The sequence below is a fragment of the Gambusia affinis genome, linkage group LG13 (genome assembly GCF_019740435.1).
Source record: "Gambusia affinis linkage group LG13, SWU_Gaff_1.0, whole genome shotgun sequence".
In the NCBI taxonomy this organism is placed as follows: Eukaryota; Metazoa; Chordata; class Actinopteri; order Cyprinodontiformes; family Poeciliidae; genus Gambusia; species Gambusia affinis.
In genome coordinates, this window is record NC_057880.1 from 27,796,868 (window position 1) to 27,824,615 (window position 27,748).

The window sequence follows — 27,748 nt, forward strand, 5'->3', positions numbered from 1 at the left end:
CGAAGGGTGGGGCTATGAGTGGAATGTGGAACAAAGACCGAGAAACACAGGAAGAGGGCTCACTCTGATGGTTTTTCTCAGGAACGTTTGTCTTAATCCCGAGTTTAAACGGAATCTACATTCTTAATAACTCAAAAGAAAGATTGTTAATGAGCTGAACGTATGGATCGATTTCCAATAATTATGACCAACAAAATGCTTTTACACTTTGGGTGTTTAGCAGCAGGGGAAGAGTCCATGTTAGGCAACTGTCTCCTCTATCGCACACATTTATGCTTATTTCTGATCAAATCTACAACCTTGATTAATGCTTATTTTGTGGAAAGAACACAGAAAAAATAAATTGTGTTTTCTACTCAGCTAAAACAAAAAATTTCCCATCAAATATCTTTGGAATAAGCTGGATCAAACCAAACATTAAACTTCCTGCATCTGTTTCTAGAGGTAGAATAACATTTGGTCATCATAGAAAAATAAAACTCTGTTGTAATCTTATAATCTAACATTTTGTCTGGTGAAATTCTTTAGTCACAAACAGAAACGCTCATCTTCAGTCTTTAACATTTCTTATCTGAATCCAAGTTTTATTTTAAATCTCTAAAATTTATTAAAATGTGAAGAGCTGTGAAATATTAATAGAATCATCCACTAATGCCTGTTACAAGTACATCCTAAAACATGTACTTCTTTGTTTTTGGTGTTTTTAGTTTTACTTCATGTTCATTAAATAACGTAGACTGTTATTTATAGATTTGCTCATTGCCATGCTAGTTTGGAAATGTTTTGGTAAATAAAGTAAAAAAATAAATAAAAAGTGGGTTCAAATCCTGAGATGTTGATGAGGTCAGAGGTCAAACCGGTCCTCTGACCAGAACCCGACCGGAGCCACAGCTGGAAGTCATCTGATTGCAAGGATCGAACCAAACCTGCAGACTGAGCTTTTGGACCGGGGGAACCGTTTAGGTCCAGAGTGATTCATCTCCTCTCAGAGCAGCTGTGACTATGCGTCATGACGTCAGCCGCCCTGCTCCTGGCGTGCAGCTTTCAGAATAAAGCGCCTCTCTGTCAAATGTTCTGGGTCTCGGGTTCGGACGAACTTCCAGCGGGGTTCTGAGTCCAGGTGAGTCAGTCCGTCCGGGTCCGTTCGGAACCGCTCCAGGTAAACGCGTCACGTGATCCCAGCTGGTTCTGATTAGCGGTTCTGACGTGTTTCTGTCGCAGCCAGGAGTCGTTTTCATGCGGTTCTTGTTTCCGAATCGGGTCGGTTCTGGTTTGAGCTGCGGTCCCAAAAACTGAACTCGGGTTGGAGTAGCAATACGTGAACATATTTTGACCAAAACAAGAGTAAAAGTATTCGTCCAAGTAAGTATTTGGTAAAATCCAAGTCGAGACTAACGTATCAGAACTGCCATCGTTTAATATTTTAAATGACGTCATCAAAGACCGACCGAACACAAAGTTATGTGGAAATGTTGGGAATCATTTTCACCAAATCAGTTTCTTTCAATATAAAACTTGATACGAAGCAGAAGTGCAGCTGGTGAATTTTAGGTTAAAACATTTTGTTCTTCATCCAGCAGGAAATAATTCACTATAAAACGACTCAAGTAAAAGTATCTGGTACTGTAGTGAAAATACTCCGAAAAGTTGTTCTTTTCCCCCAAAAACGCTACTCTAGTAAATGTAACTCTGAATTACGTAACACAATAGCGCTTCGGTTCTGGTTCTGGTTGAGCAGCTGGTTCTACTGGTTTCACTGGTTCTATTTATTTATTTCACTTTATTTCATCACACCAGCCTATAACATAAAGCTTACAGTAGGGGTAGATATAAAATCAATAAATATGGTGCTTTATGTGTAGTCCGGACCGGACTGGTTCTGGTTCTGCTGACGGCCATGTTGTTTCAGTCAGGATGTCGACAACGTCTCAGAAACACCGCAACTTTGTATCGGAGCCGATGGCGGACAAACCGGTCACGGCGCTGGCCGGGATCGGAGACAGACTGGGCCACAGCCTGATGGAACAGGGCTACGATAAGGTAGAACCCGACAGAACCGCCGGCCCGCTCCAGCCCCCAGGGGGCGCTGCCGCTCCAACAGGCTCTGCGCAAGAACCTTTTACTTAAAATGTGAAGGCTTGACCCAGTTTGACCCCTGGTTCTGGTTTTGAACCATCAGTGCCTGCAGGGATCAGAACCAGGACTGCATCAGGTCTAAATGGGTCAGCCCTGAGCTGAACCTCTGACCCGACCCGGTTGTGTTTCCAGGCCTACGTGGTTCTGGGTCAGTTCCTGCTGCTGAGGAAAGACACGGAGCTGTTCTGCTATTGGCTGAAGGATGTCGCTGCAGCCAGTAGCAAGCAGGCTGAAGACTGCGCCCAGTGCCTGAAGGAGTGGTGCGACGCCTTCCTGTGAGGAAGCCACGCCCATTCCACAGAGGCCCCGCCCCTCCAGTTCCCGCTCTGCGTTGCTGTTCACAGTTGCCAGATTTTCTCCTCCTTATTCTGTAAATGTTTGTCATTAAATCTCTTTGCCCAGATGTTTGTCTGATTCCTGATGAAGGTCGTTCGTCTGAGCTGAAGGTTCAGCAAGTGAGGGGATCCCTGAGAGGTTTGGATCAGAGTTCTGGTCCACAGTTTCAGAACCGTCTGGAGGTAAGGAGCCTCAGAGAGGACTGAAGGTTCTGGAGTTCCTCCTCCGGCTCCAGAACCTTCTAGATCAGGGGTCTCCCAGTCTCGTCTTCATGGGCTGCCATCTTGCAACTTCTAGCTGTAAGATATAAAAAAGCTGTGTCTCTGCTCCAAGACGTCTGCATTGGGCCGGTACCGAGCCGCTGGTCTGGTCCAGATGTGTTGAGCAGAGCTGCAGGACGGTAGCCCTTGAGGACTGGACTGGGAGACCCCGGATGTCAGCAGAATGACCAGAGTCTGACAGCAGGGAGCTAAGCTAGCATTAATGCTAGCATCAAAAGTGTTAGCTTAGGATTAAAGCTAAGCTAACTCCATCAGAGTCAGCAAGACGTTAAATCAATCTGATCAATATTTACCAATAAATCAGATCTAAACTTCAGTGAGAAACCAAACAGGCTGCGGCTGGGGTCAAAGTTCACAGCTTTATTCACACAGAAAACCCAAAAGAACCAGAACCAGTCCAATTAGTACTGTTCAGAACCAGACCTGGTCCTGTATGTCTGCAGACCCGTCAGTACCTCTCAGTTGTTCTGGTCCAGAACCGACCCAGAAAGTGAGGTCATAGGTCACAGCTTCTGTTCGTCTCCATGGCGCCTTGATAATCCAGCTGCAGGTCAGAGGTCGCCTGGATCAGAGCAGGATGTTGTGTGGAGCCCTTCAGAATAAAAGCATCAGTGTCTCCTGAGGGCCTCCAGGTGCTGGAAAGCGGCGCCCAGGGCCCAGCTGGCCTCCACCTGGCGCACGGTCCGGGCCAGCTGCAGAACCAGAGCACAGGACGGGTTGGTTCCGGGTCAGAACCGGGTCAGAGGGTCCTGGAGGTCCGGACTCACCCTGAGCTGCTTGTTGGCCGGGAAGCCGAGCTCCTGCAGCAGAACCGAGATGTAGACCAGGTCCAGACACAGGAATGGGTTCTGGAGGTCCAGCGGGCCGCGGCACACTGCAGACAGCCGACCAATCAGAGACAGGCAGCGGGTCACATGACTTCCTGTTGGCTTTTTATATGAAGTGATGTAATTTAACAAGTTCATCTGGTGTTTTAGAAAATGTGTTTCTGTATTTAGTGATGTTCAGAAACGGTTTATCATTTTGACATTTGATATAAAAAAGGTTTGGCAGAGTCAGCTGGGTTAGCAGAGCGTAATGAATGACAGCAAACATTTCAATATAAAGAAATGTTTAACTTTCTGTAAAAATCAGCTCTGGAAGAACCTCCAGGTTCTGGTTCTGCTGGACCCGACTCCTAATTCTGATGACGTTAACGGCAGGGTGTGGAAGCTGCAGCCAGGGGGCGCCCTCTCACCTCTCTCGGCAGCCTGGCCGTAGTCCGACACTCTGATGGTTCCGCCCGCCGCCTCATCTGCAGAACCAGAACCAGAATGTGAGAAACCAGCACTGAGGTTCTGACCCAAACAGAACCAGAACACGTCTCATCCTGGGTCTGCAGCTCCGGTCCTCTCCAGCCTGACCTCTGACCTCTGTGCACCAACATGGATCTGCTCCCCCTGTCTGTTGTCCTGACCAATCAGAGCGCAGCGTGTTGTAACCAGGGGAAACGGCTCTGAGTCAGGTAAGACTGATGAGGACCAGCCAGGGAAACCATTCTGGAGAGTTTTAATCCTGGAAGCTGATTGGCCAGAAGCAGCCAATCACCAGGTTATGGACCAATCAGCAGCCAGTTTAACCTGTTGCTGCTTTTCCAGTTTTCAAATATACCCAGAAAATCTAAAAGGGTTTAATATTCTCCAAGGTTTTCTCTCATTTACAGATTTTATATTGAAAATGTTGATTTTCATTTTGTCAAAAGCAATAATAGGTAACTCTTTATCCTCAACCAGGAACAAATTAAAAAGATTAGATTGAAATATTTATCTTTTTTCCAAAATAAAGTAAATGCAATTTAGATAATCTGTTTTTCACATGTGAAATTGTTTTTGTAAAGATCTTCACCAGTTTAATCAATGACCAAATCATAGATTATTATGTAAATAAAGTTTTATTAGCCAAACATCACATTCACAAATGTTGCTTCTTTAAACTATTTCTACTTTCATACAGTGGAAGAATGAATTAAATTAGTTTTATAATCTTTGTTTGAAGTCAAAAAATGCTTTGAAGTTGATCGTTTTTCAAACTTTAATGTACTGTTGTGTTTTATTTATTGGTTTGTTGTTTATTCGTGTTGTCCTGATGTATTTAAGTTGTCTGTTCTGTTTTCTGTGTTTACTGTGAATGTGAACATTATGGTACCTTAACCAAGTTGATTTCATATGTTTATATAAACAACAATCATAAAAAAAGTTTACCAGTTTCCCTGCAAGCTAAGCAAAATGTAGCGATGGATGCTAAGATGCTAATGCTAGCAAACCACGAAGAAACAATATGGAACCAACACTAAATCAGATCCATTGCTGCAAACTGAGAATCAATAATCCAAACAGTTATTGATTTCTAATCACAGATTTCTCTAACTGTTTCATCAGCTGCTCCACTGAACACAGACTGATGACTTAGCTGGAGCTAAATCAGAGCTCTGGACTCTTCAAACCTCACCAGGACGTCATGGCGATAACAGACAGTCAAATCTAAATGTAGTTTGATTAGCAGACATCACTAGCCGAGCCAGAGCTACTGCTGCTCTCCGTACCGATGGCCTGGAGGTCGACGGCGCGGTCGTAGTAGAAGGAGAAGGCGTAGAAGTTGACATCCGCCGCCTCAGGCACCGCGCTCAGCTTCCTGTACAGAACTTTCTGGACTTTGTTCAGGCACGCCTCGTAAACTGGCTCCCCTGGAAACGGAGGCAGCACTCAGGCTCCTATCCGTTGCATGCTGGGAAATCTCACAGAGCAATCAGATGCCTCTACCTTCCTTCTGGCCCTTCAGGGTGTAGACGACGTCATCGTGTTCCCAGCTGCCCGAGAACCCTGGAGCAAGGCAGGGGCTGACCCGCTCAGTGCTGCCCCCTGCTGCAGGAACACAAACACACGCTAGCCTTTAGCTACAGGAAGCACTGCCAGGCGCTTCCTGTTTCCTGTTCCAGCCTGAAAACACACCCAGACACAGGAAGTCAGACAGGAAACACACAGAACCAGGTTCTGGTTCAACATGGTTCATTTCAACAACCAGTTTACAGAACAGAACCAGAACCGGACCCACAAACGCTTCATGACTTAAGGCCAGGTCAAAGGTCAAATACTTACAGGGGGGAACGTCCACACCTCCAAGGACAGCGAGCCGAGCCGACATCAGACCCAGACCCAGATAGCTGCAGACAGACAGGAAGTCACTGACCGACGAGTCCAATGGGTCACATGACTGACCTGTGACCCAGGTAGACTGTGTGTGTGTGTTTGTTTCTAACACCTTGTGGGGAACATTTTCCTGACACATACTACATTGTGGGGACCTGCTGCTCCTTGTGGGACCAAAACCTGGGCAAGGGGAAACTCTGTTTTTGGGTCAGGGGTCAGATTTAGGACTAAGGTGTGAATTGAGTTTTGGTTGGAGAGGGTTAGGATTAGGGTAAAGTTTAGGCTGTAAAAATGAATGGAAGTCAATGGAAAATCCACACAAATATGTGTGTACCTGTGTGTGTGTGCCAGGTTTTTATATCTTTATGGGAACATATTTCTGTCTACAATGTGCTGTTATGGGGACCGTTGCTCCTTGTGGGGACATTTTCTTGGTCCCCATGAGGGGAATTGTTGTTTTTGGGTTAGTGGTTTAATTCTGTGATGTTTAGGGTAAAGGGTAAAGGTTAAGGTAAGAGTTAGGTAAGTGATGGTTAGGCTGTAGAAATTAATGGAAGTCAATGTGAAGTCCCCACAAGTGATGAAAACACGACTGTGGGTGTACCTGTGTGTGTAGACGGTGTGTGTGCGGTTGAACATCTGGAAGGATCTGATGTCATCAATCGGCGACATCTGGATGGTTTTCTGTAATGAAGAGAGAACATCAGATTCTGGTTCTGGTTCCAGGTTGGAGATGCCCTGTAACCAAAGCGGGCCGGGTCAGAACCGTCCTCACCTCATGACGGGGGCAGAAGGTGATCTGGGTCGAGCCGCCGCCGAGGTCCAACATCCCAACGGTGGGCTGGTCCAGACCCTGCAGCCCACCTGGAACCAGAACACTGCTTTATCAGAACCGGGCCAGAACTGGGTTCAGAGCTCCAGATCCCGTGTCTCCCAGGGTCAGTGAAGGCACCACCAGGACCTCTGGCCCTGTCCTTTGCTGGTCCAGAACCAGTTCCGGACGGGTTCTACCTGCTCCCCTCCAGAGAACAGAACCGATCCGGACCAACCGGCCCGATTCTCCAGGTGTCGGATCGGATCAGAACTTCCTGTTTCTGCTCACCTGTCAGGAAGTTGATGGTGATCCAGGCTGAGATCCCTGAGGAGAGAAGAAGAACCGGGTCAGGTTCTGAAACCTCACCAGAACCCATCCAGACTCTTGGTTCTGAAGGTTCTGACTGAAGATGCAGGCAGAACCCAGTATTGGGTTGGTTCTGGAGTTCTCCTGGAGCATTTGGCTCTCAGCTGGACCGGACCGGACCAGAACCATTCCTCCTGGTTCGGGTGGTTCTGGACGTTCTGACCTCCTGGTCCAGAACCTGACCCAGTGATCCCAGGTTCTGGAATTGGGCCGGTTCTCCAGAACCTAATCCTTTTAAAGTCTTTCATAAGTAGTCCATGTGGGTCAGAACCGGGTTCACCGTCCATTAGTCTGACGGATTGTCTGCCGTCACATGGTACCACCGGTACCGGCCCGGATCGCCAGGCCCATACGGCCCTCCTAATGAACGATGCCTGGTCCAGTTTGGTCCGGTCCGCTAATGAACCTGCACCGGAACCCGGCAGAAAGGCTCCAACGACGACCCGCCTGCTGACCGGGTTCTGGAGAACAGGTTGCAGAACCAGCTGATCCGACCCGGTTCTGGAGCGGACGTACCTTCGTCGGTTCCGTCCATGATGGACGCGCTGTCCTCCGTGGACAGGAAGGGAGACTCCTGGAACAGCGCCCTCACCTGGACAACGAGAGAACCGGGTCAGAACCAGCAGAACGGGTCACAGCTGCTTTACTCGGACCAGAACCGCTGGACGGGTTCCCACCATCAGAACCGAACATGGTTGTACCAGAACCTCGCAGCCAAAGCTTCCGGGTCAAACAGAACCGGGTCAGAACCTCACCCGGTCCAGCAGCAGCTCGGCCCGGTCTCCAGGCAGCAGCCTCAGGCCGGCCGTGGCCTTCAGAACCACCGGGGTTCTGCTCCACTGGGACGGGGGGACGACGGACCGGGCCAGGTCCAACAGCGCCACGATGCCGGCGGAGCACTGCAGAGACGAGACCACACATCACCGATCAGAACCAGGACCGGGCCCGGGTTGACCCGGTTTCCCCTCTGACCTTCTGCGGGTCGTCGGCGTACGCGGACAGGCCCGGTTCTACGGCCCGGAACGTCTCCCGGTCCAGACTGGGAAACCCTGAGGAGGAGGAACAAACCCAGTTCAGCACAACCAGAACCAGAACCTCAGTCTGTCCCAGTTAACAGCAGTTAGAACCTTCAGAACCACCAGAACCCGGTACCTGGGTTCTCCATCTGGAACCGGAACACGTGGACTCTGGTCCCAGTGCTCCCAGCATCAAACACGACTTCATACTGGAGTCCGTCTCCTTCAGAGGAACCGGGCCGGTCCGGTCCAGTTCTGTGTGAGGCGGGTCGGTGTGGCGGCGGCCGGTAGGAGGAAGAGGAGGAGAACCGCTTGAGGAAGAGAACCAGAACCAGAACCAGGAGGAGGAACAGGGCGGCCATCTTGGATCGCATTCTGGAACCACACAGAACCTTCAGCAAGAGCAGAACCCGACCCGGTTCCACAGACCTGTCATCAGCTGGTACCACGTCTCTGGTTCTGGTTCTACTTGGACGAGAACCGGTCCCAGAACCTCTTAACCGGACCGGTCTCCTGCTGGTCCTGGATGGTTCTGCTCAGGACCAGTTTAATCAGTCTGATGAGCCGGTTCCGGTTCAACTCCAGGTTTTGGGTCAGAACCACCAGCTCAGCCCACAGCATGATGCTGCCACCACCGGAACGGAACCCATCCGGACTCTGAAAGGTTCTGCTTTGGTTTCATCCGACCCGGTTCTGGGTCCAGATGTCCTCCAGGAGGTTCTGGCTCAGTTTATCTGATCTGTTTGGTTCTGAACGGATCAGTCCAGAACCAGAACCAGATGACTGAGACTTCTGAACGGAACCTTTATGGACCTTTAGTCAGCTGGTTCTAAGCTCGGTTCCGCTGGTCCAGTTCACCTAGTGAGAACAGCCTGGAGGCGAAACCGAACCTGAAGCTTTATAATGAACCGAACCGGGTCTGGAAACAGAACCAGAACATCCTGACCGTTAGAAAGAGGGAAGCAGAACTCGCCTGGTTCCGAAGGGAAACAGCTGCCTGAGTTCGAGCCCAGGTTCCGACTCGGTTTTGATGATGATGATGATGGCGTGCCGAACCGGGTCAGCTCAGACTGAAGGCGGTCGGTCTTCAGGTTCCGTTCAAAAAACCCAACATGACCCAGAAGAACTCTCCGAACCGGACAGTTCCAGAACCGAACCAAACCAGTCAGCTGCTCCAGGTCAGCTGGACTCCAGCAGGACCTACCGGTACCGACCCGGCCAAGTTCTGGATAAACTACATTCCTTTGTTTACAACCGGCGCGCAATGATGACGTCAGGCAACACACGGTGACGTGACGGTAATACGTCATTATAAAAATGTTTTTTTTGAAACATTATTTTTATTTAAATTTTATAGGAACCATTCATTAATTTTTTCATTCTTAATAGAGATTTAATTCACACGTGTAAAATATTATATTTAATAAACACGATTTAAACATTTAGGTTACAAATGAAAAACCAGATAGAAAACATAAAGGCTCTGAAATCCAGTTACATTTTCTGAGATCAACAATTTTCTTTTTATCTTATTTACCAGGGTCATAAATATATTAATTTTCATCCATGAGGTTTGAATCTTTAACAAAAGAATCAAATGAAGACCAAACCTCCTCAAATCTTGCTTCCTTTTTGATTTTTTAAATTTCATTTTATTCTATATTTATTTTACAAGCCCACATATTTATTTATTCAGGTATCCTGAGTGAATATGAGTCAAATATTAAACCAAATGACAGAATAGACAATAAAATAATAAAGCCTATTAAACTGCAATTATTGTATAGAGCTTTAATCATTAAATGGATGACTGTCAAAACTTTATGCGGACCGAACTGGACCGGAGTGGACCGGACCGAACCGGACCGAACTGGACCGGAGTGGACCGGACCGAACTGGACCGAACTGGAGTGAAATTTCTTTTAGAAAACATCAACGGTTGGAGGAAATTTTCAAAAATGTACATTTTATAATAATCAGGTTATTAATTATCAATTCCAATTTTGTGTCCAAAGTATAAATGCCAAATTTAATATTGTTGTAAGTTAAAGTTGGAATATTTAGATAGTTGGTCAAAATCAACAATATAAAACCTCCAAAATTTAGATGTAAAACTACAAGAAAAGAATAAATGTTGCAAAGTTTCTACTTCGGATTGACAAAAATACTAAAATTTGCCCCATTATTATTCTTTACATGGCTGCACAGTGGTGCAGTTGGTAGAGCTGTTGCCTTGCAGCAAGAAGGTCCTGGGTTCGATTCCCGGCCCGGGGTCTTTCTGCATGGAGTTTGCATGTTCTCCCTGTGCATGGTGGGTTCTCTCCGGGTTCTCCGGCTTCCTCCCACAGTCCAAAAACATGACTGTCAGGTTAATTGGTCTCTAAATTCTCCCTAGGTGTGAGTGTGATGTTTGTCTTGTATGTCTTTGTGTTGCCCTGAGACAGACTGGCGACCTGTCCAGTTAGCTGTTAGCAGTTAGCTGCGAGGAAGTGAGCCGTCCTATCAACAGACTGGATCGGCTTCTGCTGAGAGTCTCCAGTCAGCTGCAGCTCCTGGAAAACTGGAGGGGCGATCTGGGTCAGAGTTCATGTACTGACTCACACACACACACATTCACAGTGTCCCAGGTTTCTGATCTTGTGCTTCTGTTTGACGTTTAATAAAGGTGGCTTCTGATTCTGAGGAGCTGCTGAGGCTCAGAGGAAGAGGAGGAGGAGGAAGAGGGTCCTCCTCCTCTTCCCCCTCCTGCTCCTCTTCCTCCTGTCTGACCTCAGTGGCGGATTAGCTGCTCGGACTCCTTTCATTTTTCAATCATTTTTAAACAAAGCCTTCAGATTAGCTGCAGAGTCAGAGTGCATCAAATAAAGAAAATTGCATTAAATTATCCCATTAATATTATTATATTGCTTCATTATATAATGGAAGGCAGCGGTTCTGTTCCGGCATGCTGCAGGCCTCGTCTGAAACAACCTGGATGAAAATGGATCGGCTGTCTGTCCGAGGGCCACGGGGGGCCTCAGGGGGGCCACAGGGGGACCCACCACCCCACCGCGCCCTGGGGGCCCTGGGGACTGCGCTCCAGTAATCTGTGTCTAATGGCTTGTTTTTGGAGCAGTTAATCTCTGGACAGGAACATGCTGCAGAATAATAACAGAGCTGATGAAAACAGTTTAATCTTCGTCCTAATGTGGCCTAATCCAAGCACGTCTTCCTGGGATGAGATGGTGTTTAATCGACTTTAGGAGAATTAGTCATTCCTTATTACCGTCGTGGTTTTTACAGGACTTTCCTGGAAAATCCCATTCAACACACATTTTAATTTCATTTCTGAGCCACAATCATGTTGAGGGCGAAGTAACTAATCCAATAACATCAATCAGGGAGGGGCCGCCGCTGCCGCCGCTGCCGCGCACGCGGCTGGTAGAGGCTGCAGGACCTGCCACCATGACCTCAATGTGCTGCAGCGCGTTGCTGCAGGTTGAGGTTAAACCAGAGTTCCAGTTCTGATCTCCATGCTCCAGTAAACCTGAGTCAGGTGATCGTCGGTGCTGCAGCAGCCAGTCGGTGCTGCAGCAGCCTGCCCGGTTCCTCCGATGATAATCGTTCTCGTCCTAATCAGGATCAGAAGTTCGGTCCAGATGTCTAATCCAGCTGCGTCTTCCTGCAGTTATGAAGCTGAATTATGGCAGCAGAAATCCTCCATTAGTCCTAATAATCCCACTGATGGTCACATGACCCACTTACGGCCGCGTGTTCACTGCCTGGTTCTGCTGGAGGAACCGGTCCAAACCCTGGAGGTTTCGCTGCTGAACCCTCATGAGCACAACCAGCCCACTTCCTGTCAGCAGGATGTTTGAGGGGACCGTCTTCCTCCCAGAGTTCAGGTGGGTCACCAAGGCAACCAGCCGAAGGCTGCAGACCAGAACCGGCCCGGCCCACTTTCCCCAGACGTTCCCCGGCTGATTGTGTCGCCATGGAGACGGCGTGTGGTCGGCGTCTCGGTGATCTGCCGATTAGGAACCACTCAGCTTTTGTTCTGCTGAACCATCAGAGTGATGAAATGAAAAGCAGCAGCAGATTACAGAACCATTAAGGTCAGAGCCGCCATTAACTGATAAACAGCCATTAGAGGCTTACGGCGGCCATGACAGGCGAGGAGGAGGAGGAGGAGGAGGAGGTGATGAAGCTGAGCCGTCAGGCTCTCAGCAGAACATCAAAGACCTGATTGGCTGCTGCAGATTAATGAGTTAATGAGGGGGCGGAGCCACCAGGAGGTTTTAAGGTCTGGATTATATTTTATTATATTTTTAATCTTAATCTGGTGCAAAGTTTGACTCCAGAGATTCTTCATCATTTTAGTTTCAGCTTTTCAGATCAACTGGAGTTTTTCTCCTTCTGGTTTAACGTGTCTGGTCAGCTTCCAGAAAACCCATGAAACCCTGACAACTGTGTGGAGGGGGCCCACTCACCAGTAGACACCAGTAGAGACAAGCAGGAACCAGTAGAGACCAGTAGGAACCAGTAGGAACCAGTAGAGACTAGTAGGAACCAGTAGAGACCAGTAGGAACCAGTAGGAACCAGTAGAGACCAGTAGGAACCAGTAGGAGCCAGTAGAGACCAGTAGGAACCAGTAGAGACCAGTAGAGACCAGTAGGAACCAGTAGAGACTAGTAGGAACCAGTAGAGACCAGTAGGAACCAGTAGAGACTAGTAGAGACCAGTAGGAACCAGTAGGAACCAGTAGAGACTAGTAGAGACCAGTAGGAACCAGTAGAGACTAATAGAGACCAGTAGGAACCAGTAGGAACCAGTAGAGACCAGTAGAGACCAGTAGGAACCAGTAGAGACCAGTAGAGACCAGTAGGAACCAGTAGGAACCAGTAGAGACCAGTAGGAACCAGTAGGAACCAGTAGGAACCAGTAGAGACCAGTAGGAACCAGTAGAGACCAGTAGGAACCAGTAGGAACCAGTAGAGACTAGTAGAGACCAGTAGGAACCAGTAGAGACCAGTAGGAACCAGTAGAGACCAGTAGGAACCAGTAGGAACCAGTAGAGACTAGTAGAGACCAGTAAGAACCAGTAGGAACCAGTAGAGACCAGTAGGAACCAGTAGAGACTAGTAGAGACCAGTAGGAACCAGTAGAGACTAATAGAGACCAGTAGGAACCAGTAGGAACCAGTAGAGACCAGTAGGAACCAGTAGAGACCAGTAGGAACCAGTAGAGACCAGTAGAGACCAGTAGGAACCAGTAGGAACCAGTAGAGACCAGTAGGAACCAGTAGGAACCAGTAGGAACCAGTAGAGACCAGTAGGAACCAGTAGAGACCAGTAGGAACCAGTAGGAACCAGTAGAGACTAGTAGAGACCAGTAGGAACCAGTAGAGACTAGTAGAGACCAGTAGGAACCAGTAGAGACCAGTAGGAACCAGTAGAGACCAGTAGGAACCAGTAGGAACCAGTAGAGACTAGTAGAGACCAGTAAGAACCAGTAGGAACCAGTAGAGACCAGTAGGAACCAGTAGAGACCAGTAGGAACCAGTAGGAACCAGTAGAGACTAGTAGAGACCAGTAGGAACCAGTAGAGACTAGTAGAGACCAGTAGGAACCAGTAGGAACCAGTAGAGACCAGTAGGAACCAGTAGAGACCAGTAGGAACCAGTAGAGACCAGCAGGAACCAGTAGGAACCAGTAGAGACTAGTAGAGACCAGTAGGAACCAGTAGAGACTAGTGGAGACCAGTAGGAACCAGTAGGAACCAGTAGAGACTAGTAGAGACCAGTAGGAACCAGTAGAGACTAGTAGAGACCAGTAGGAACCAGTAGAGACTAGTAGAGACCAGTAGGAACCAGTAGGAACCAGTAGAGACCAGTAGGAACCAGTAGAGACCAGTAGGAACCAGTAGAAACCAGTAGGAACCAGTAGAGACTAGTAGAGACCAGTAGGAACCAGTAGAGACTAGTAGAGACCAGTAGGAACCAGTAGGAACCAGTAGAGACCAGTAGGAACCAGTAGAGACTAGTAGAGACCAGTAGGAACCAGTAGGAACCAGTAGAGACCAGTAGGAACCAGTAGAGACCAGTAGGAACCAGTAGAGACCAGTAGGAACCAGTAGGAACCAGTAGAGACCAGTAGGAACCAGTAGGAACCAGTAGAAACCAGTAGAGACCAGTAGGAACCAGTAGAGACCAGTAGGAACCAGTAGAGACCAGTAGGAACCAGTAGAGACTAGTAGAGACCAGTAGAAACCAGTAGAGACCAGTAGGAACCAGTAGAGACCAGTAGGAACCAGTAGAGACCAGTAGGAACCAGTAGGAACCAGTAGAGACCAGTAGGAACCAGTAGAGACCGGTAGGAACCAGTAGAGACCAGTAGGAACCAGTAGAGACTAGTAGAGACCAGTAGGAACCAGTAGAGACTAGTAGAGACCAGTAGGAACCAGTAGGAACCAGTAGGAACCAGTAGAGACCAGTAGGAACCAGTAGAGACCAGTAGGAACCAGTAGAGACCAGTAGGAACCAGTAGAGACCAGTAGGAACCAGTAGAGACCAGTAGGAACCAGTAGAGACTAGTAGAGACCAGTAGGAACCAGTAGGAACCAGTAGAGACCAGTAGGAACCAGTAGAGACCAGTAGGAACCAGTAGAGACCAGTAGGAGTAGCTTAGCATGCAGCTAAATTTGTGCTTCAATCGGCTCCAAGGCCTCTGAATTCGGGTCATCAGAGGTTAAAGACGGTCGGTCCAGACTGGCAGCGATGGAGGAAAATGTTAAAGAGCTGCAAGCTGAAAATGTGGAGCTAAAGGAGAAATTCAAAGAATAAAATTGATATAAAATAAAATGTAATGTCCAAGTAAAAGGCTTGAAGGAAAAACTAAAAGATACCAGGCCCGTCCTGCCCCTACCGGGCCCCACCGGGGGCAGAAGGTTCTGCTTTGACCCTTCTGATCAGGTTTTCTTCCCTGCATCATGGGATGGGTCACATACGGACCGAAGCGGCTGAACTCTGCAGTAGAAACATGGCATTCTGGGAGATTTGTGAGTCTGTGGAAGCCGCATGAAGCAGGTTCACTGAGACAGGAAGTGACTCGTTTTGTTTCCGACGTTGGGATTTCCAGCAGGACTCAGACATGCAGTTTTTCTTCCAGCCTAATTTGTTCGGTGGTTCAGTCCGGCCCGTCGTTGACCTGACCATGATTTTACCTGATCTGTTACCTGATCGGACCAGAACCAGCAGTTCGGGTCAGGAATGAAAACACGGGAGCGGGCCATGGATCGGGAGGAGCAGAACGGCTTTCTGGGTAATTTTATGCATTTAAAAAGGTTTTAATCAGGAGAAGTGGAGCTGCAGGCCGGTTCTGCTGTGGTGGGCCGGGTTCCTCCGAACCGGACCGGCTGGCTCCAGGGAGCGTTAGTGACCTCCTGATGAGGAGATGAATCTGACAATCAGGAACATATTGTGTTTAAGTCCATCTGATGAATCTGACGGTTTAATCCGGCCCGTCAGAACCGCCCTGGATTACATATTGTCCATCTTCCTGCTGCCCAGAATCTCATTTCGGAGCCAAATTATTGAATCTGCTGGTAAATATTGGAGCCGATCAGGTCCAATCAAACGCCCCGAGGATTAAAGAGGGCCGGTTCTGGTTCTGAGAGGCCACCGCTCCGTCCAGGTTCCTCCTGTTCCTCCAGCGCTGGGCCACTTTCTCTTCTCCAGAGACGATAAAGATCAGTGGACACCTGGATGACCTCTCACCTGGATGACCTCTCACCTGGATGACTTCTCACCTGGATGACCTCTCACCTGGCCCACAGTGGACCCTTGGGCCCCGGCAGAGTTCTGACCCGCAGTAATCTGGTTCTGGATCAGACGGAACCATCTGGTGTTCTGATCTTTTATTAAAGCGAGTCGATGAATGGCGGCCAGCAGGAGCTTCCAGCAGCTGCAGATGTTCTGGTCGACTGGGATGAAAGTTCTGGGACAAGAGCAACAGGAGAAAGTGGTGGAGAAGAGCCTGTGAGGTTCAGACAGTCATCTGGTCTGGTTCTGGAGTTCTACAGGAGGCATTGTGGAGCGCCACCTTAAATACACTGCAGCATTCAACACGCTGTCCCTTTAAGACGGCGCTGTCTCTTTAAGACGACTCTGTCCCTTTAAGATGGCGCTGTCCCTTTAAGACGGCGCTGTCCCTTTAAAACGGCGCTGTCCCTTTAAAACGGCGCTGTCCCTTTAAGATGGCGCTGTCCCTTTAAGACGGCGCTGTCCCTTTAAGATGGTGCTGTCCCTTTAAAACTGCGCTGTCCCTTTAAGACGGCTCTGTCCCTTTAAGACGGCTCTGTCCCTTTAAGACGGCGCTGTCCCTTTAAGACGGCGCTGTCCCTTTAAGACAACTCTGTCCCTTTAAGACGGCGCTGTCCCTTTAAGACGGCGCTGTCCCTTTAAGATGGCGCTGTCCCTTTAAGACGGCGCTGTCTCTTTAAGACGGCGCTGTCTCTTTAAGACGGCGCTGTCCCTTTAAGACGGCGCTGTCCCTTTAAGATGGTGCTGTCCCTTTAAAACTGCGCTGTCCCTTTAAGACGGCTCTGTCCCTTTAAGACGGCACTGTCCATTTAAGATGGTGCTGTCCCTTTAAAACTGCGCTGTCCCTTTAAGACGGCTCTGTCCCTTTAAGACGGCGCTGTCCCTTTAAAACGGCGCTGTCCCTTTAAGACGGCTCTGTCCCTTTAAAACGGCGCTGTCCCTTTAAGACGGCGCTGTCCCTTTAAGACAACTCTGTCCCTTTAAGACGGCGCTGTCCCTTTAAGCGGCGCTGTCTTTAAAACGGCGCTGTCCTTTAAACGGGCGCTGTCCCTTTAAGATCGCGCTGTCCCTTTAAAACGGCGCTGTCCCTTTAAGACGGCGCTGTCCCTTTAAGACGGCGCTGTCCCTTTAAAACGGCGCTGTCCCTTTAAAACGGCGCTGTCCCTTTAAGACGGCGCTGTCCCTTTAAAACGGCGCTGTCCCTTTAAAACGGCGCTGTCCCTTTAAGACGGCACTGTCCCTTTAAAACGGCGCTGTCCCTTTAAGACGGCGCTGTCCCTTTAAAACGGCGCTGTCCCTTTAAGACAACTCTGTCCCTTTAAGACGGCGCTGTCCCTTTAAAACGGCGCTGTCCCTTTAAGACGGCGCTGTCCTTTGGCGCTGTCCTTTAAGACGGCTCTGTCCTTTAAGCGGCGCTGTCCCTTTAAGACGGCACTGTCCTTTAAGATGGTGCTGTCCCTTTAAAACGGCGCTGTCCTTTAAGACGGCGCTGTCCCTTTAAACGGCGCTGTCCCTTTAAAACGGCGCTGTCCCTTTAAAACGGCGCTGTCCCTTTAAAACGGCGCTGTCCCTTTAAGACGGCTCTGTCCCTTTAAGACGGCGCTGTCCCTTTAAGACGGCACTGTCCCTTTAAGATGGTGCTGTCCCTTTAAAACTGCGCTGTCCCTTTAAGACGGCGCTGTCCCTTTAAAACGGCGCTGTCCCTTTAAGACGGCTCTGTCCCTTTAAAACGGCGCTGTCCCTTTAAGACGGCGCTGTCCCTTTAAGACAACTCTGTCCCTTTAAGACGGCGCTGTCCCTTTAAAACGGCGCTGTCCCTTTAAGACGGCTCTGTCCCTTTAAAACGGCGCTGTCCCTTTAAAACGGCGCTGTCCCTTTAAGACGGCACTGTCCCTTTAAAACGGCGCTGTCCCTTTAAGACGGCGCTGTCCCTTTAAGACAACTCTGTCCCTTTAAGACGGCGCTGTCCCTTTAAAACGGCGCTGTCCCTTTAAGACGGCTCTGTCCCTTTAAAAGGGCGCTGTCCCTTTAAAACGGCGCTGTCCCTTTAAAACGGCGCTGTCCCTTTAAGACGGCTCTGTCCCTTTAAGACGGCGCTGTCCCTTTAAGACGGCGCTGTCCCTTTAAGACAACTCTGTCCCTTTAAGACGGCGCTGTCTCTTTAAGACGGCGCTGTCCCTTTAAAAGGGCGCTGTCCCTTTAAAACGGCGCTGTCCCTTTAAAACGGCGCTGTCCCTTTAAGACGGCTCTGTCCCTTTAAGACGGCGCTGTCCCTTTAAGACGGCGCTGTCCCTTTAAGACAACTCTGTCCCTTTAAGACAGCGCTGTCTCTTTAAGACGGCGCTGTCCCTTTAAGACGGCCTGCCTGTTTGCTGCTGTTTGCCGATCTTCATGCTGATTAAGGTGCGCTCTGATTGGCTGCCTCTCGGCAGCTCAGCCACTCGCAGATAACCAGGATTTCGCTGATTAAAAATAATCTCAACAGTTTATTTTAAGCAGAAATAAATCTCAGCTGACATCACCAGAAAGAAAAAGGAGAACAGAGACGGATTAAAAACATCAGCCTCAAATTTGCTTTAATTATCTCTGATAAGCAGATTCCTCCAAACTAATTGCTTTTTAAACCCGCTGACCATTTTTACCTTCTTCCACACAGACACACACGGTGCTGCCAGCCTGCCAGTCAATCCCCAGGGATTAACTGCAACTTGGCCCTAATTTTGTCCGACTTTCACCAGGAGGAGAAGCAACAATCAGCTGGAGGTCAGCAGCTCCTGTTAGCCTGTTAGCTCACTGCGCAGTGTGATGTTGTTCATGTTTTATTTGGTTTATTTAGTGGAAAAATATTTTTCCATCTGCATTATTTTTATTATTTTTCAATTTTATTTTGAAAAGCCACAGGTGTTCTGGGTGTGGTTTCAGAAAAAGAGTTAGCCTAGCAGGATGAGTTAACTCCACCCACCAACACCTAACAGCTAGTTAGGACTTACAACTTTCTGATATCTAATTAAAGCTGATATCTAGTTAGCAGTTACCGCTAACATAGAGCTAATGCTAACAAACAACAGTTATCTCGCTATTGCTAATCATGCTAAGTGCTGAGCCTCTGATTGGTCCAGAGCCTGTCTGTTTGGTTTAATTTGGCCAAATAAAAACTAAATCCGGTTCCTTTTTGTTCCTGGTGCTGTAATTCTGAGTCTCTGCAGGTGATTATTGATCGGTGGAGTTGATCAGAGTTGATCAGAGTTGATCAGAGTTGATCAGAGCAGCAGATTGGAAGCAGAACATCAGATGAAGAGTCTGGATTAAATCAATACTGTGGATTACCTTCATATGACGGAGCAGATTGATTGATTATAATAATCTTCAGATTATCTCTGATCTTTTCATCCACTCTTCATCTCCATCATCATCATCATCGTTTCTCTTCGACCTTCTGTAATTAATGTGCAGACGTCAGGGGTCAGAGGTCACTGCTGTAATCTGCATGTAGCATCAACTCAATTATTCTGGACCCATTCGAGGCCTGAGCTTCAGACGCAGCAACTGGAGAACGGGCCGGTCCAAACGGGTCAGGATGGGACAAACGGATCCAAATGGGTCTATATTCAGACCCATTTGGACCCATTCTGGTCCAGTTGTGACCTGGTCCAACAAACTATTCAGGTCAGAAATGTGCAGAGGGCTTCTGGGTCGGAACCAGGACTGGACCTCAGAGGAAATGTCAGCTGTTCTCCAGACCATGATGCTGCCACTGACGTGCTTCACTGAAAGTCCGGTTCGTTCTGCAGAACTTCTTCCTCACTGAAACCAGCAGAACCTCTCCAGAGGTTCTGGAAGGTCCAGACTGGTTTCCTCCAGAAGGTCCAAAAACGAGCAACAGCTGGTCGTCATGGAGATGGAACCCTGATAGTTCTCATCCACCGGGTCCAACAGAACCATCAGAACCATCCAACCAGCTGCTGTCCTGATCCATTGTTCTGTTTCAACAGTTTGCCCAGGCGTCCTGCCCCATTTACCCTCCCAGTGACCCCCCCCCCCCCCTCCCGATTACCCCCCCCCTCCTCATGTCCCACTAATTATTCATAAATTCACATTTATGCTAATAGATTAACCTCAATCAGAGTCAAACGGCTCCTGGATTAAAGTGGTTCAATTAAAGTCTGGAGGCCCGGATCCGGTCTGGATCCGGTCTGGATCCGGTCTGGATCCGGTCTGGACCCGGTCTGGATCCGGTCTGGACCCGGTCTGGATCCGGTCTGGATCCGGTCTGGATCCGGTCTGGACCCGGTCTGCATGCAGTAATCTTTAAAAGGTTCTGTCCAGACACACTGGAAGCTCTAATGGCCAATAATTAAAACTGTCTGACCCGGTTCTTAACTGGGCCCGCAGCCGGCGCCGGCACGTGCCGCTCGCTCGTCTCCAGCAATCTGGACCCGGCTTGGAGGGGCCCGGATTAGAGGCCCGGATCGGGGGCTCTGGGGTCGGGCCTGCAAAGGAGCCGTCCGGACTGACGGTGAGCACCATCCCGGTTCTGATGGCCCAGTCCACTCTGGAGATCTTCCCGGTTCTGGAGACGTTTCAGGCTCTGGATCTGCTGAGATTGGCAGAACCTCAGGTCCAGTTAGGATCTGACCAGAACCTGTCCGGTTCAGACCGGGCCTCCTGGTGTCAGCTGAACCGAAGAACCGATTCTGGACGATCTGGACCGGCCCAACAGAACCAGGTACTGGCTGGTAACGCCGGACCTCATCATCATCGTCATCATCATCATCATCATCATCATCATCATCATCATCATCATCATCATCATCATCATCACCTCCAGATGATGAAGATCTGTCATCAGAGAAAAAGAAACAGATCTGCAGGTTTGTGCTGGTTATTGATTATTATTATTATTTATTACCATTTTAAATATTCAGAAATAAAAAATTTTACTCATTATTATTTTGGTTGGAAATAAATTGAATTATTATTATTATTATTATTATTATTATTATTATTATTATTATTATTATTGCTTATTATTATTGTTTGTAGGATAAAAATATTCTTTTTTATATCTAGAACTGCGTTTTCATTAATTAGTTTTGAATTTATAGATTTATTACATAAATGTGTCTGAAGGTGATGAAGTTAAAATAAGAAGTGTGTGTGTGTGTGTGTTTGCTTTATTTCCAACCTGCAGTCTTTGTGTTTCTGTTGCTCCTTATCAGGTCCAGAGGAACCCAAATGCTTCTGCATTTATTCATTCATTCATTCATTCATTCATTCATTCATTCATTCATTCATTCATTCATTCATTCATTCACACTGATAGTGATGAGCTACTACATAGTAGCCACTGCCTGACCAGGTGGAACCTCTGCTCCATCCTCGGTTCTCATGATGTTAGTAAATATTGATGCATCTGAATTTATTAATTTATATTTCTGCAGTTCTCAGATGTTCTTCATGTTTTTGTTTCCTGGATTATTTCTGTCACGATGAGGTTGAGAGGTGCTGAGCCTGAGGATCCAGCTTGGAGTGGAAGAAAGATGATTTAATGGTGAAAATATTGTAAAGTCCAGCACAGAGAAGCAGAAGGCAAAGGCTCAAAACTAAAACAACGGACCAGCATCAGACACAGCGAAACAGATTAGAAAAGATGAGGAACAAGGAACAGGTGGGATTAAAAACAAGGAGGGTGATCAGGGAACGAGACGATGAAGAGGATCCACACAGAAAATCAAATCCTCAGTTTCGTGTCAAAATGTTGGATCTATTTGGACTTTTCTCACTCAGAAATGATAAGCAAACAAATAAATAAATACATATTTAATCTTAATTTGATCTGATTTAATCTGAAGTTACTGCTGCTAATCTCGATGTTCCTGTCTTCATGGGACATTTATAGATGAACTTCCTGTCTCTGTCTCTTGTTCCAGAATCTGATCCTTCTTCATTTCTTCTCGTTTCTGATTCTGTTAAAAGTTTTAAACTTTCACCTCACCTGGCTCTGGGATGCGGTTGCCAAGGTAACCACCGCAGCTCGGTGACGCGGCAGAGAGAAGATGAAGAAGAAATCTGGGTCTGATCAAAGATCAACAAACTAAACCTTCCTCCTCCTCCTCTTCCTCCGGTCAGTAAATCCAGATCGGATTGGAGGGAAATTGGTGGCAATTAATCCTCTGGGATTGAGAAGAGACCCCCCTCCCGTCCCCTTTCCTCCTTCGGCCCCCCTCCTGCCCACCACGCTGGATCTGGCTCCTGATTGGCTGCCGCCGCGGACCCGGGGGCCCGGGGCCGCATAAATTCCCCCCGCCGGGTCGCGGTCCCGTTTTTCGACCTTCATCGCTCCTCTTCCTCAGCATGACCGGCCGGGAGGAGCTCAGCGAGGACAAGCCCAGGGTGCGGATGCTTTCCCCGGGGTTCGGCATCGACAAGGCCCGGCTGCACGGCTCCGGGTTCCGGTCCAAAGGCTTCGCCATCACCGACCTGCTGGGCCTGGAGTCGGACTTGGCGGCGCGGCAGCAGCCCGCCGGGCCGCCGGGCTCCGGGCCGCCCACCGCGGGCTCCGGGACCGCCGCGGAGCCTCCGGGTCCGGCCGGCGGCCTCGGCGGCTTCTCGTTCCCGGGCGGGTCGCTGCCGCTCGGCCTGGGCTTCCTGTGCAGCCTGGCGGCGCAGCAGCCCGCCGGGGCGCCGTGCTTCCTGCCGGGACACCTGCCGCTGCTGCAGGCGCGGCCAGACGGGCACTACCTGCAGAACCTGGAGGCCCAGCGGGAGCAGTACTCCGGTACGGACCGGTCCGGTTCTGGAGTGGCCAGGTCCACCGCGCTCTGGTTCTGATGTTCTGGTTGTGGTTCTGTTCTGCAGATGAAGAGTGTCTGTCGGACCGAAACGACTCGAAAAGCTCCGGAAATTCCCAGAAGAGGAAGAAGAGGAGACATCGGTGAGGAAGATCTTCATCTGGAAACAAGTTTTAAAAAGAACAGAAATTTAAAAAATGTAATTGGAGGATTTATTTTTCCTCTGAAAACGGAGATTTGAATCTTCGGCTCGGTTCCGATGGACCCAGCAACTCCGGGACTTTGAGCTGATTTAGAAATGATGAAAATATATATAAAAAAAAAAACAACAACAAACAAACAAAAAAACTGAAAATATGACATAAAACGAAATTTGATTTTTATTATTGAAATTCTGATGGACCAGAACCGATTTCTGATTATTTGCAAATAAATCCTCATTGACTTTATTGAATCATAAATCAATAACAGTGAATAAATTCTAGTTGGGTAATTAATAAATATGTTTGGTTAAAAAAGACTTACTTTAATTTACTCAGAAAACATGAAAATAAAAACGTCTGGAGCTTTAAAGAGAAAACATTTAATACATTAAAGATGAAATAATTAGCTACAAATATTATAATAATAATAATAATAATAATAATAATAATAATAATAATAATAATAATAATAATAATAATAATAATAATAATGAATAGAGCAGGAGGATGCGAACAGAACTGGTTCTGGAACTGAATTGCAGCTCAGCTCCGACCTGATTTTGATTCTTCCTCTTCTTCCTCTTCCTCCTCTTCCTCCTCTTCCTCCTCTTCCTCCTCTTCCTCCTCTTCCTCCTCTTCCTCCTCAGCACCGTCTTCACCTCCCACCAGCTGGAGGAGCTGGAGAAGGCCTTCCATGAGGCCCACTATCCGGACGTTTACGCCCGGGAGATGTTGGCCATGAAGACGGAGCTGCCGGAGGACCGGATCCAGGTGAGGCCGCGGTTCGGTTCGGTGGGTCCGGTTCGGTTCTGATGTATGCATTAAGAGGAGGTCCACAGAACCGAGGACTTCGTGTTTTGTTTGTGTGTGAATTTATTTATTTTCTGTTCTGCTTTTTGATTCAGTAATAATATAAACAATAATCTTTATTAAATAAATTAATTATTCCTTTTGTGTATAGAAATATATAAACTAGAATAAAACAATCTGATACATATCCTGAAATTATTTAGGTGTTTAAAAATAATGCACACATTATTTTATTTTTTGTTAATAAAAATTAGTAAGAATTTATTATCATTAATACAAATGATAATTATTAATGATAATGTAGATACTAATTTAAATTAATAAAGTCATGATACATTTAGTTATTTACATTATAGTAGAGAAACTAAAATAAAACAAAGTGATATTCATCAATTATTTAATTCTCAAATGTATAAAAATATTCACAAATACATTATTATTAATACTAATTAGTATTCAATCAGTACTTTATTATAACTTGTTAATAATCGTTATATTATAATATCTGTTACGTTCAAAAAGGCCGCAACATATTTTTGATTTGATTTTAAAACTTTTCTTTTGGTTCCTGCTTTGAAGAGAAAAAGAGAAAAACAAAAATCCAAAAGTATTAACGGAAAGCTGGACCTGGTGAACCGATCCACAAGAACAAAACGGTACAGCAGGGGCCCGAACCTGTACCGAACCTGTACCGGGCCGCCGGAGCCCTTATCGGTACCGGACTAAAGCAAAAAGAAGCCACTGCAAAAAAAAGACCGAAAACAGGAGAACCGGTTCCACCAAGACAACAGAAGAGCAAACAGACCGAGGCGGACAGAAGAAATACGGCTTAACGGGATGGAACCGGAACCGGAACCGGAGCGGCAGGCGGGACTCACATCAACCCGGCGGACCAACAGCCACAACTTGACGTCATCAAATTAATTAGCAACAATAAGAAATGTTCCAAACTCCAAAATATATTAAAAAGCAAAAAGTCATTCAACTAAAATTTAAACAAAACAATTTAGAAAAATAGAAAAAACTAAATCTGAGTAAATTCGTCAAGATTTATAAAACAATTATAACAGTTTATTAGTAAACATTCAGATTAGGCCAGTCACATAGCAAATCTTACTGAACGATTAATTGTCTCAAAAATTATTGCGATAAACGATAATATTGTTTGAAGATCTTTTTACACTGATTTAATGGAAATGACGTAATAATTCATGTGATTTCCTGCCAAAGATAGATACACTTTATTTTGAAAAGAACATTTAACACTGGAACTGATAAAATAAACAAAACAACCAAAAACTAAAATAAAATGGATTCTCAGTCTCCATTAACAAAAATGAATAAAAACACCAAAGTGTAAATAAATACTGGATTCAACCAAAAGAGTTCAGATTATGAAGTCTGTAAACCATATTGTCCTTCAGTAATCATTAGATTTAAATAGAGAAGATGGAACATCGACTACCTGATGCAATAGTTCACACTACACGTTAGTTCACTCCTACATTTTCCCCTTAAGACAATCTGAGAACGTTGATGTTCTCAGATTGTCTCTTGTGGTTTCATAACCGATCATCCTGTAGTGTGTGGTGTGTTACGGTAGATCGTTGTGGCGCTCCGATCTAAATCAGGGGTTTTCCCCACTGGGAGCTTAACGCAGCCTGTTGAATGTGACAGGTAGCCAATCAGAAAGCCGGATTCTCCTCCTGCTTTCTGAGGGGAAATTACAGAGGGGAATCCCAAACAGCTGACACGGAGCAACCCGAAGTCCAGCGGACATTGGAGATGATATGTGGAAACAACATTAATGTTTATAAAACATTTGGTGTAAAGAATATAGAAATGATGAGGGGAGGAGTTGGAGCCAAATTGGTACCAGTTGATGAACCCGGTAACTTTTCAGCTGTTCTTCGTTAACGTGACATAAAAAGGTTCTAATGATTTTCATTCAGTCAGGACGTTACGCTGACACTAGAGCCACATGCACTGCAGGGAGATTGTAGTAAAGCATTGATTAATGCCTGGTTTTAAAATGACTTCACTGGACTTGGAGCCATTATTTTGTGCCCATTGTTGGACACCACACGGCCCGATGGAACCCGATGGAACCCGATGGAACCGTTCTACCTAGGATTTCTGTCGGCTAATGTGTGATCTCTCAGGTTTCGAAAATGGGCCGACAATCGGCCGACAGCTCTAAGATGGTGTAGTGTGAACTGGACATTACACTGAGGAAATGAGGAAGGGAGGGTTAGTGGAGAGCAGCGGAGTTGAACCTTTTTTTTTTTCCCCACCAGGGGGTCTTTTTGTGGCTCTAGTGTCCCTTATACCACAGCAGGCTGACAGGAAAGGGGGAAGGAGAGGGGGAAAGACATGCGGCAAATGTCGTCGGGTCCGGGAATCGAACCCGTGACGGCCGCGTCGAGGACTGAGGGCCTCCAAACGTGGGGCGCGCTAACCTCTACGCCACCGGAGCACGCCCCAGTTGAGCCTTTTTTCATTCAGTGTCATCAACAGAAAGAGAAAAAGCCTGGAAGAGACGATAATTAAAATGACATCGATAGTTTTAATTTATCGTACAATTAATTGATTTATCGTTTATCGCGACAGGTCTAATTCAGATCTTTTCAATTTATTTTAACATGAGAATTTAATAGCAGGAACCTCAGCGGCCCGGTTCTGTCTGTCCTGACCCGGTCCACATGTTCTGGTTCTGTCTGTCCTGACCCGGTCCCCATGTTCTGGTTCTGCTGGTGTCCAGGTGTGGTTCCAGAACCGGCGGGCGAAGTGGCGGAAGCGTGAGAAGTGCTGGGGCCGCAGCAGCGTCATGGCGGAGTACGGTCTGTACGGCGCCATGGTTCGCCACTCCATCCCGCTGCCAGAGTCCATCCTCAACTCGGCCAAGAACGGCATGATGGGTTCCTGCGCCCCCTGGCTGCTCGGTGAGCCGCATGCACGTCAGTGCCACGCACACGCACACCGGCAGCAATACACACGAGCTCACTCACAGCGCCCCCTGCTGGCCGCCTCCCGTTCTGACCTGATCTGGTCTGGCTCCGCCCCCTCAGGTATGCACAAGAAGTCCCTGGAGATGGCCAAGAAATGCTCCAGCCCGCCGCCGCCTGACCCGTTCTGCGACGCCCCGCAGCGGCGCGCCGAGGGGGCTGGGCTTCTAGAGGGGGAGGAGACAGAGGAGGAAGAGGAGGAAGAGGAAGAGGCCATCGACCTATCCAGCTCCGCCAAACAGCCGCAGCAGGAAGAGGGCGGGGCCTCCGCAAGGACCGCCCCCTCACCACAGCAGGGGAGCAGCAGCGAATCAGAGGAACACAGCTGAAGGTGGGCGGGGCCTGCCTGGACTGTAATCTGATTGGCTCTTCCTTCATGAGGAAGCGTCATCTGTTGCCATGCAAACCTGCCGTATTAAGGCGGAGTTTATTTTTTTATGTGGAGCAGGGCAGCTCCACCCACCCGGGAACCAATCAGAGAGGAGTGGGCGGGGCTAGAGGAGAGGCTGAAGGTTCTGCAGAACCTGGAGTACTTCACTGGACTGGGTTGGACTCCAGAACTCCAGGACTTCATTTGGTTCTTTTCCCCGTTTTCTACCTGTGCAAGGAGGAAACTTCCTGTCTGAGTGTTTGGAGATCAGAATGTAAAATACAAACTATACTTACTGTTATGGTTGTTGTTGTTATTATTATTATTACTAAATGTCTGTACAGCCATTGGTCACCAGAGTGAAAAATAAAAATAAGATATTTTTGGAGCATCTGAGACTTTGTGTCATAAATCATGATGAAAACCAAGAAACTGTTGGATGATGGTTGGATGATGGTTGGATGATGGTTGGATGAGTCCTGTAGGATGTCCATCCAGCCTCTCTATGGCAACCATCAGTGTTGCTGTCCACTCTATTATAACGTCTTCAGGATGTCTGCAGCAGCAGCCTATTCAGATTACCCATAGTCATGTTAGCCATTAGCGCTGCCACCGTGTTGCCATGGAGATGGCCAT

General features: G+C 47.6%; 3 protein-coding genes across 11 annotated transcripts; 2 read left to right on the plus strand and 1 right to left on the minus strand.

The window, feature by feature from the left end:
- Nucleotides 1-989: 989 nt before the first annotated feature.
- LOC122842846 (barrier-to-autointegration factor A-like) lies at nucleotides 990-2,540 on the plus strand. 4 transcript variants are annotated; one of them, XM_044137069.1, is made up of 4 exons: nucleotides 990-1,120; nucleotides 1,222-1,362; nucleotides 1,914-2,040; nucleotides 2,269-2,532. In XM_044137069.1, the coding sequence occupies exons 3-4, from the start codon at nucleotides 1,915-1,917 to the stop codon at nucleotides 2,413-2,415; spliced, it is 273 nt and encodes a 90-aa protein (XP_043993004.1). In that variant the 5' UTR covers nucleotides 990-1,120; nucleotides 1,222-1,362; nucleotide 1,914; the 3' UTR covers nucleotides 2,416-2,532. The 4 variants fall into 4 exon arrangements, with proteins under 4 accessions (XP_043993004.1, XP_043993003.1, XP_043993001.1 ...); XM_044137068.1 differs by having other exon boundaries at nucleotides 991-1,120; nucleotides 1,910-2,040; nucleotides 2,269-2,540; XM_044137066.1 differs by lacking the exon at nucleotides 1,222-1,362 and having other exon boundaries at nucleotides 992-1,120.
- A 553-nt stretch (nucleotides 2,541-3,093) lies between these two features.
- entpd6 (ectonucleoside triphosphate diphosphohydrolase 6) lies at nucleotides 3,094-9,395 on the minus strand. The gene is made up of 14 exons (XM_044137049.1): nucleotides 9,108-9,395; nucleotides 8,271-8,509; nucleotides 8,091-8,167; nucleotides 7,874-8,017; nucleotides 7,635-7,710; nucleotides 7,041-7,076; nucleotides 6,714-6,802; nucleotides 6,543-6,622; nucleotides 5,888-5,952; nucleotides 5,552-5,653; nucleotides 5,335-5,475; nucleotides 3,991-4,047; nucleotides 3,521-3,627; nucleotides 3,094-3,445 (listed from the first exon to the last, which is right to left on the minus strand). Exons 2-14 carry the CDS (start codon nucleotides 8,506-8,508, stop codon nucleotides 3,362-3,364), a joined length of 1,296 nt encoding a protein of 431 aa, XP_043992984.1. The 5' UTR covers nucleotide 8,509; nucleotides 9,108-9,395; the 3' UTR covers nucleotides 3,094-3,361.
- vsx1 (visual system homeobox 1 homolog, chx10-like) lies at nucleotides 9,342-27,490 on the plus strand. 6 transcript variants are annotated; one of them, XM_044137060.1, is made up of 6 exons: nucleotides 9,342-9,432; nucleotides 21,864-22,711; nucleotides 22,792-22,867; nucleotides 23,575-23,698; nucleotides 26,499-26,694; nucleotides 26,806-27,490. In XM_044137060.1, the coding sequence occupies exons 2-6, from the start codon at nucleotides 22,288-22,290 to the stop codon at nucleotides 27,069-27,071; spliced, it is 1,086 nt and encodes a 361-aa protein (XP_043992995.1). In that variant the 5' UTR covers nucleotides 9,342-9,432; nucleotides 21,864-22,287; the 3' UTR covers nucleotides 27,072-27,490. The 6 variants fall into 6 exon arrangements, with proteins under 6 accessions (XP_043992995.1, XP_043992994.1, XP_043992996.1 ...); XM_044137059.1 differs by lacking the exon at nucleotides 9,342-9,432 and adding an exon at nucleotides 20,026-20,804; XM_044137061.1 differs by lacking the exon at nucleotides 9,342-9,432 and adding an exon at nucleotides 20,026-20,804 and having other exon boundaries at nucleotides 21,910-22,711.
- Nucleotides 27,491-27,748: the final 258 nt, after the last annotated feature.

Coding starts and splice junctions, on each gene's coding strand:
- LOC122842846 (XM_044137069.1), top strand. CDS start 1,915: ATGTCGACAACGTCTCAGAAACACCGCAACTTTGTATCGGAGCCGATG. Junction 2,041..2,268: donor TGGAACAGGGCTACGATAAG/GTAGAACCCGAC, acceptor TTGTGTTTCCAG/GCCTACGTGGTTCTGGGTCA.
- vsx1 (XM_044137060.1), top strand. CDS start 22,288: ATGACCGGCCGGGAGGAGCTCAGCGAGGACAAGCCCAGGGTGCGGATG. Junction 22,868..23,574: donor AGGAAGAAGAGGAGACATCG/GTGAGGAAGATC, acceptor CTTCCTCCTCAG/CACCGTCTTCACCTCCCACC. Junction 26,695..26,805: donor GCTCGGTGAGCCGCATGCAC/GTCAGTGCCACG, acceptor CCGCCCCCTCAG/GTATGCACAAGAAGTCCCTG.
- entpd6 (XM_044137049.1), bottom strand. CDS start 8,508: ATGCGATCCAAGATGGCCGCCCTGTTCCTCCTCCTGGTTCTGGTTCTG. Junction 8,018..8,090: donor ACGCCGACGACCCGCAGAAG/GTCAGAGGGGAA, acceptor TCGTCTCTGCAG/TGCTCCGCCGGCATCGTGGC. Junction 6,803..7,040: donor CACCATCAACTTCCTGACAG/GTGAGCAGAAAC, acceptor TTCTGGTTCCAG/GTGGGCTGCAGGGTCTGGAC.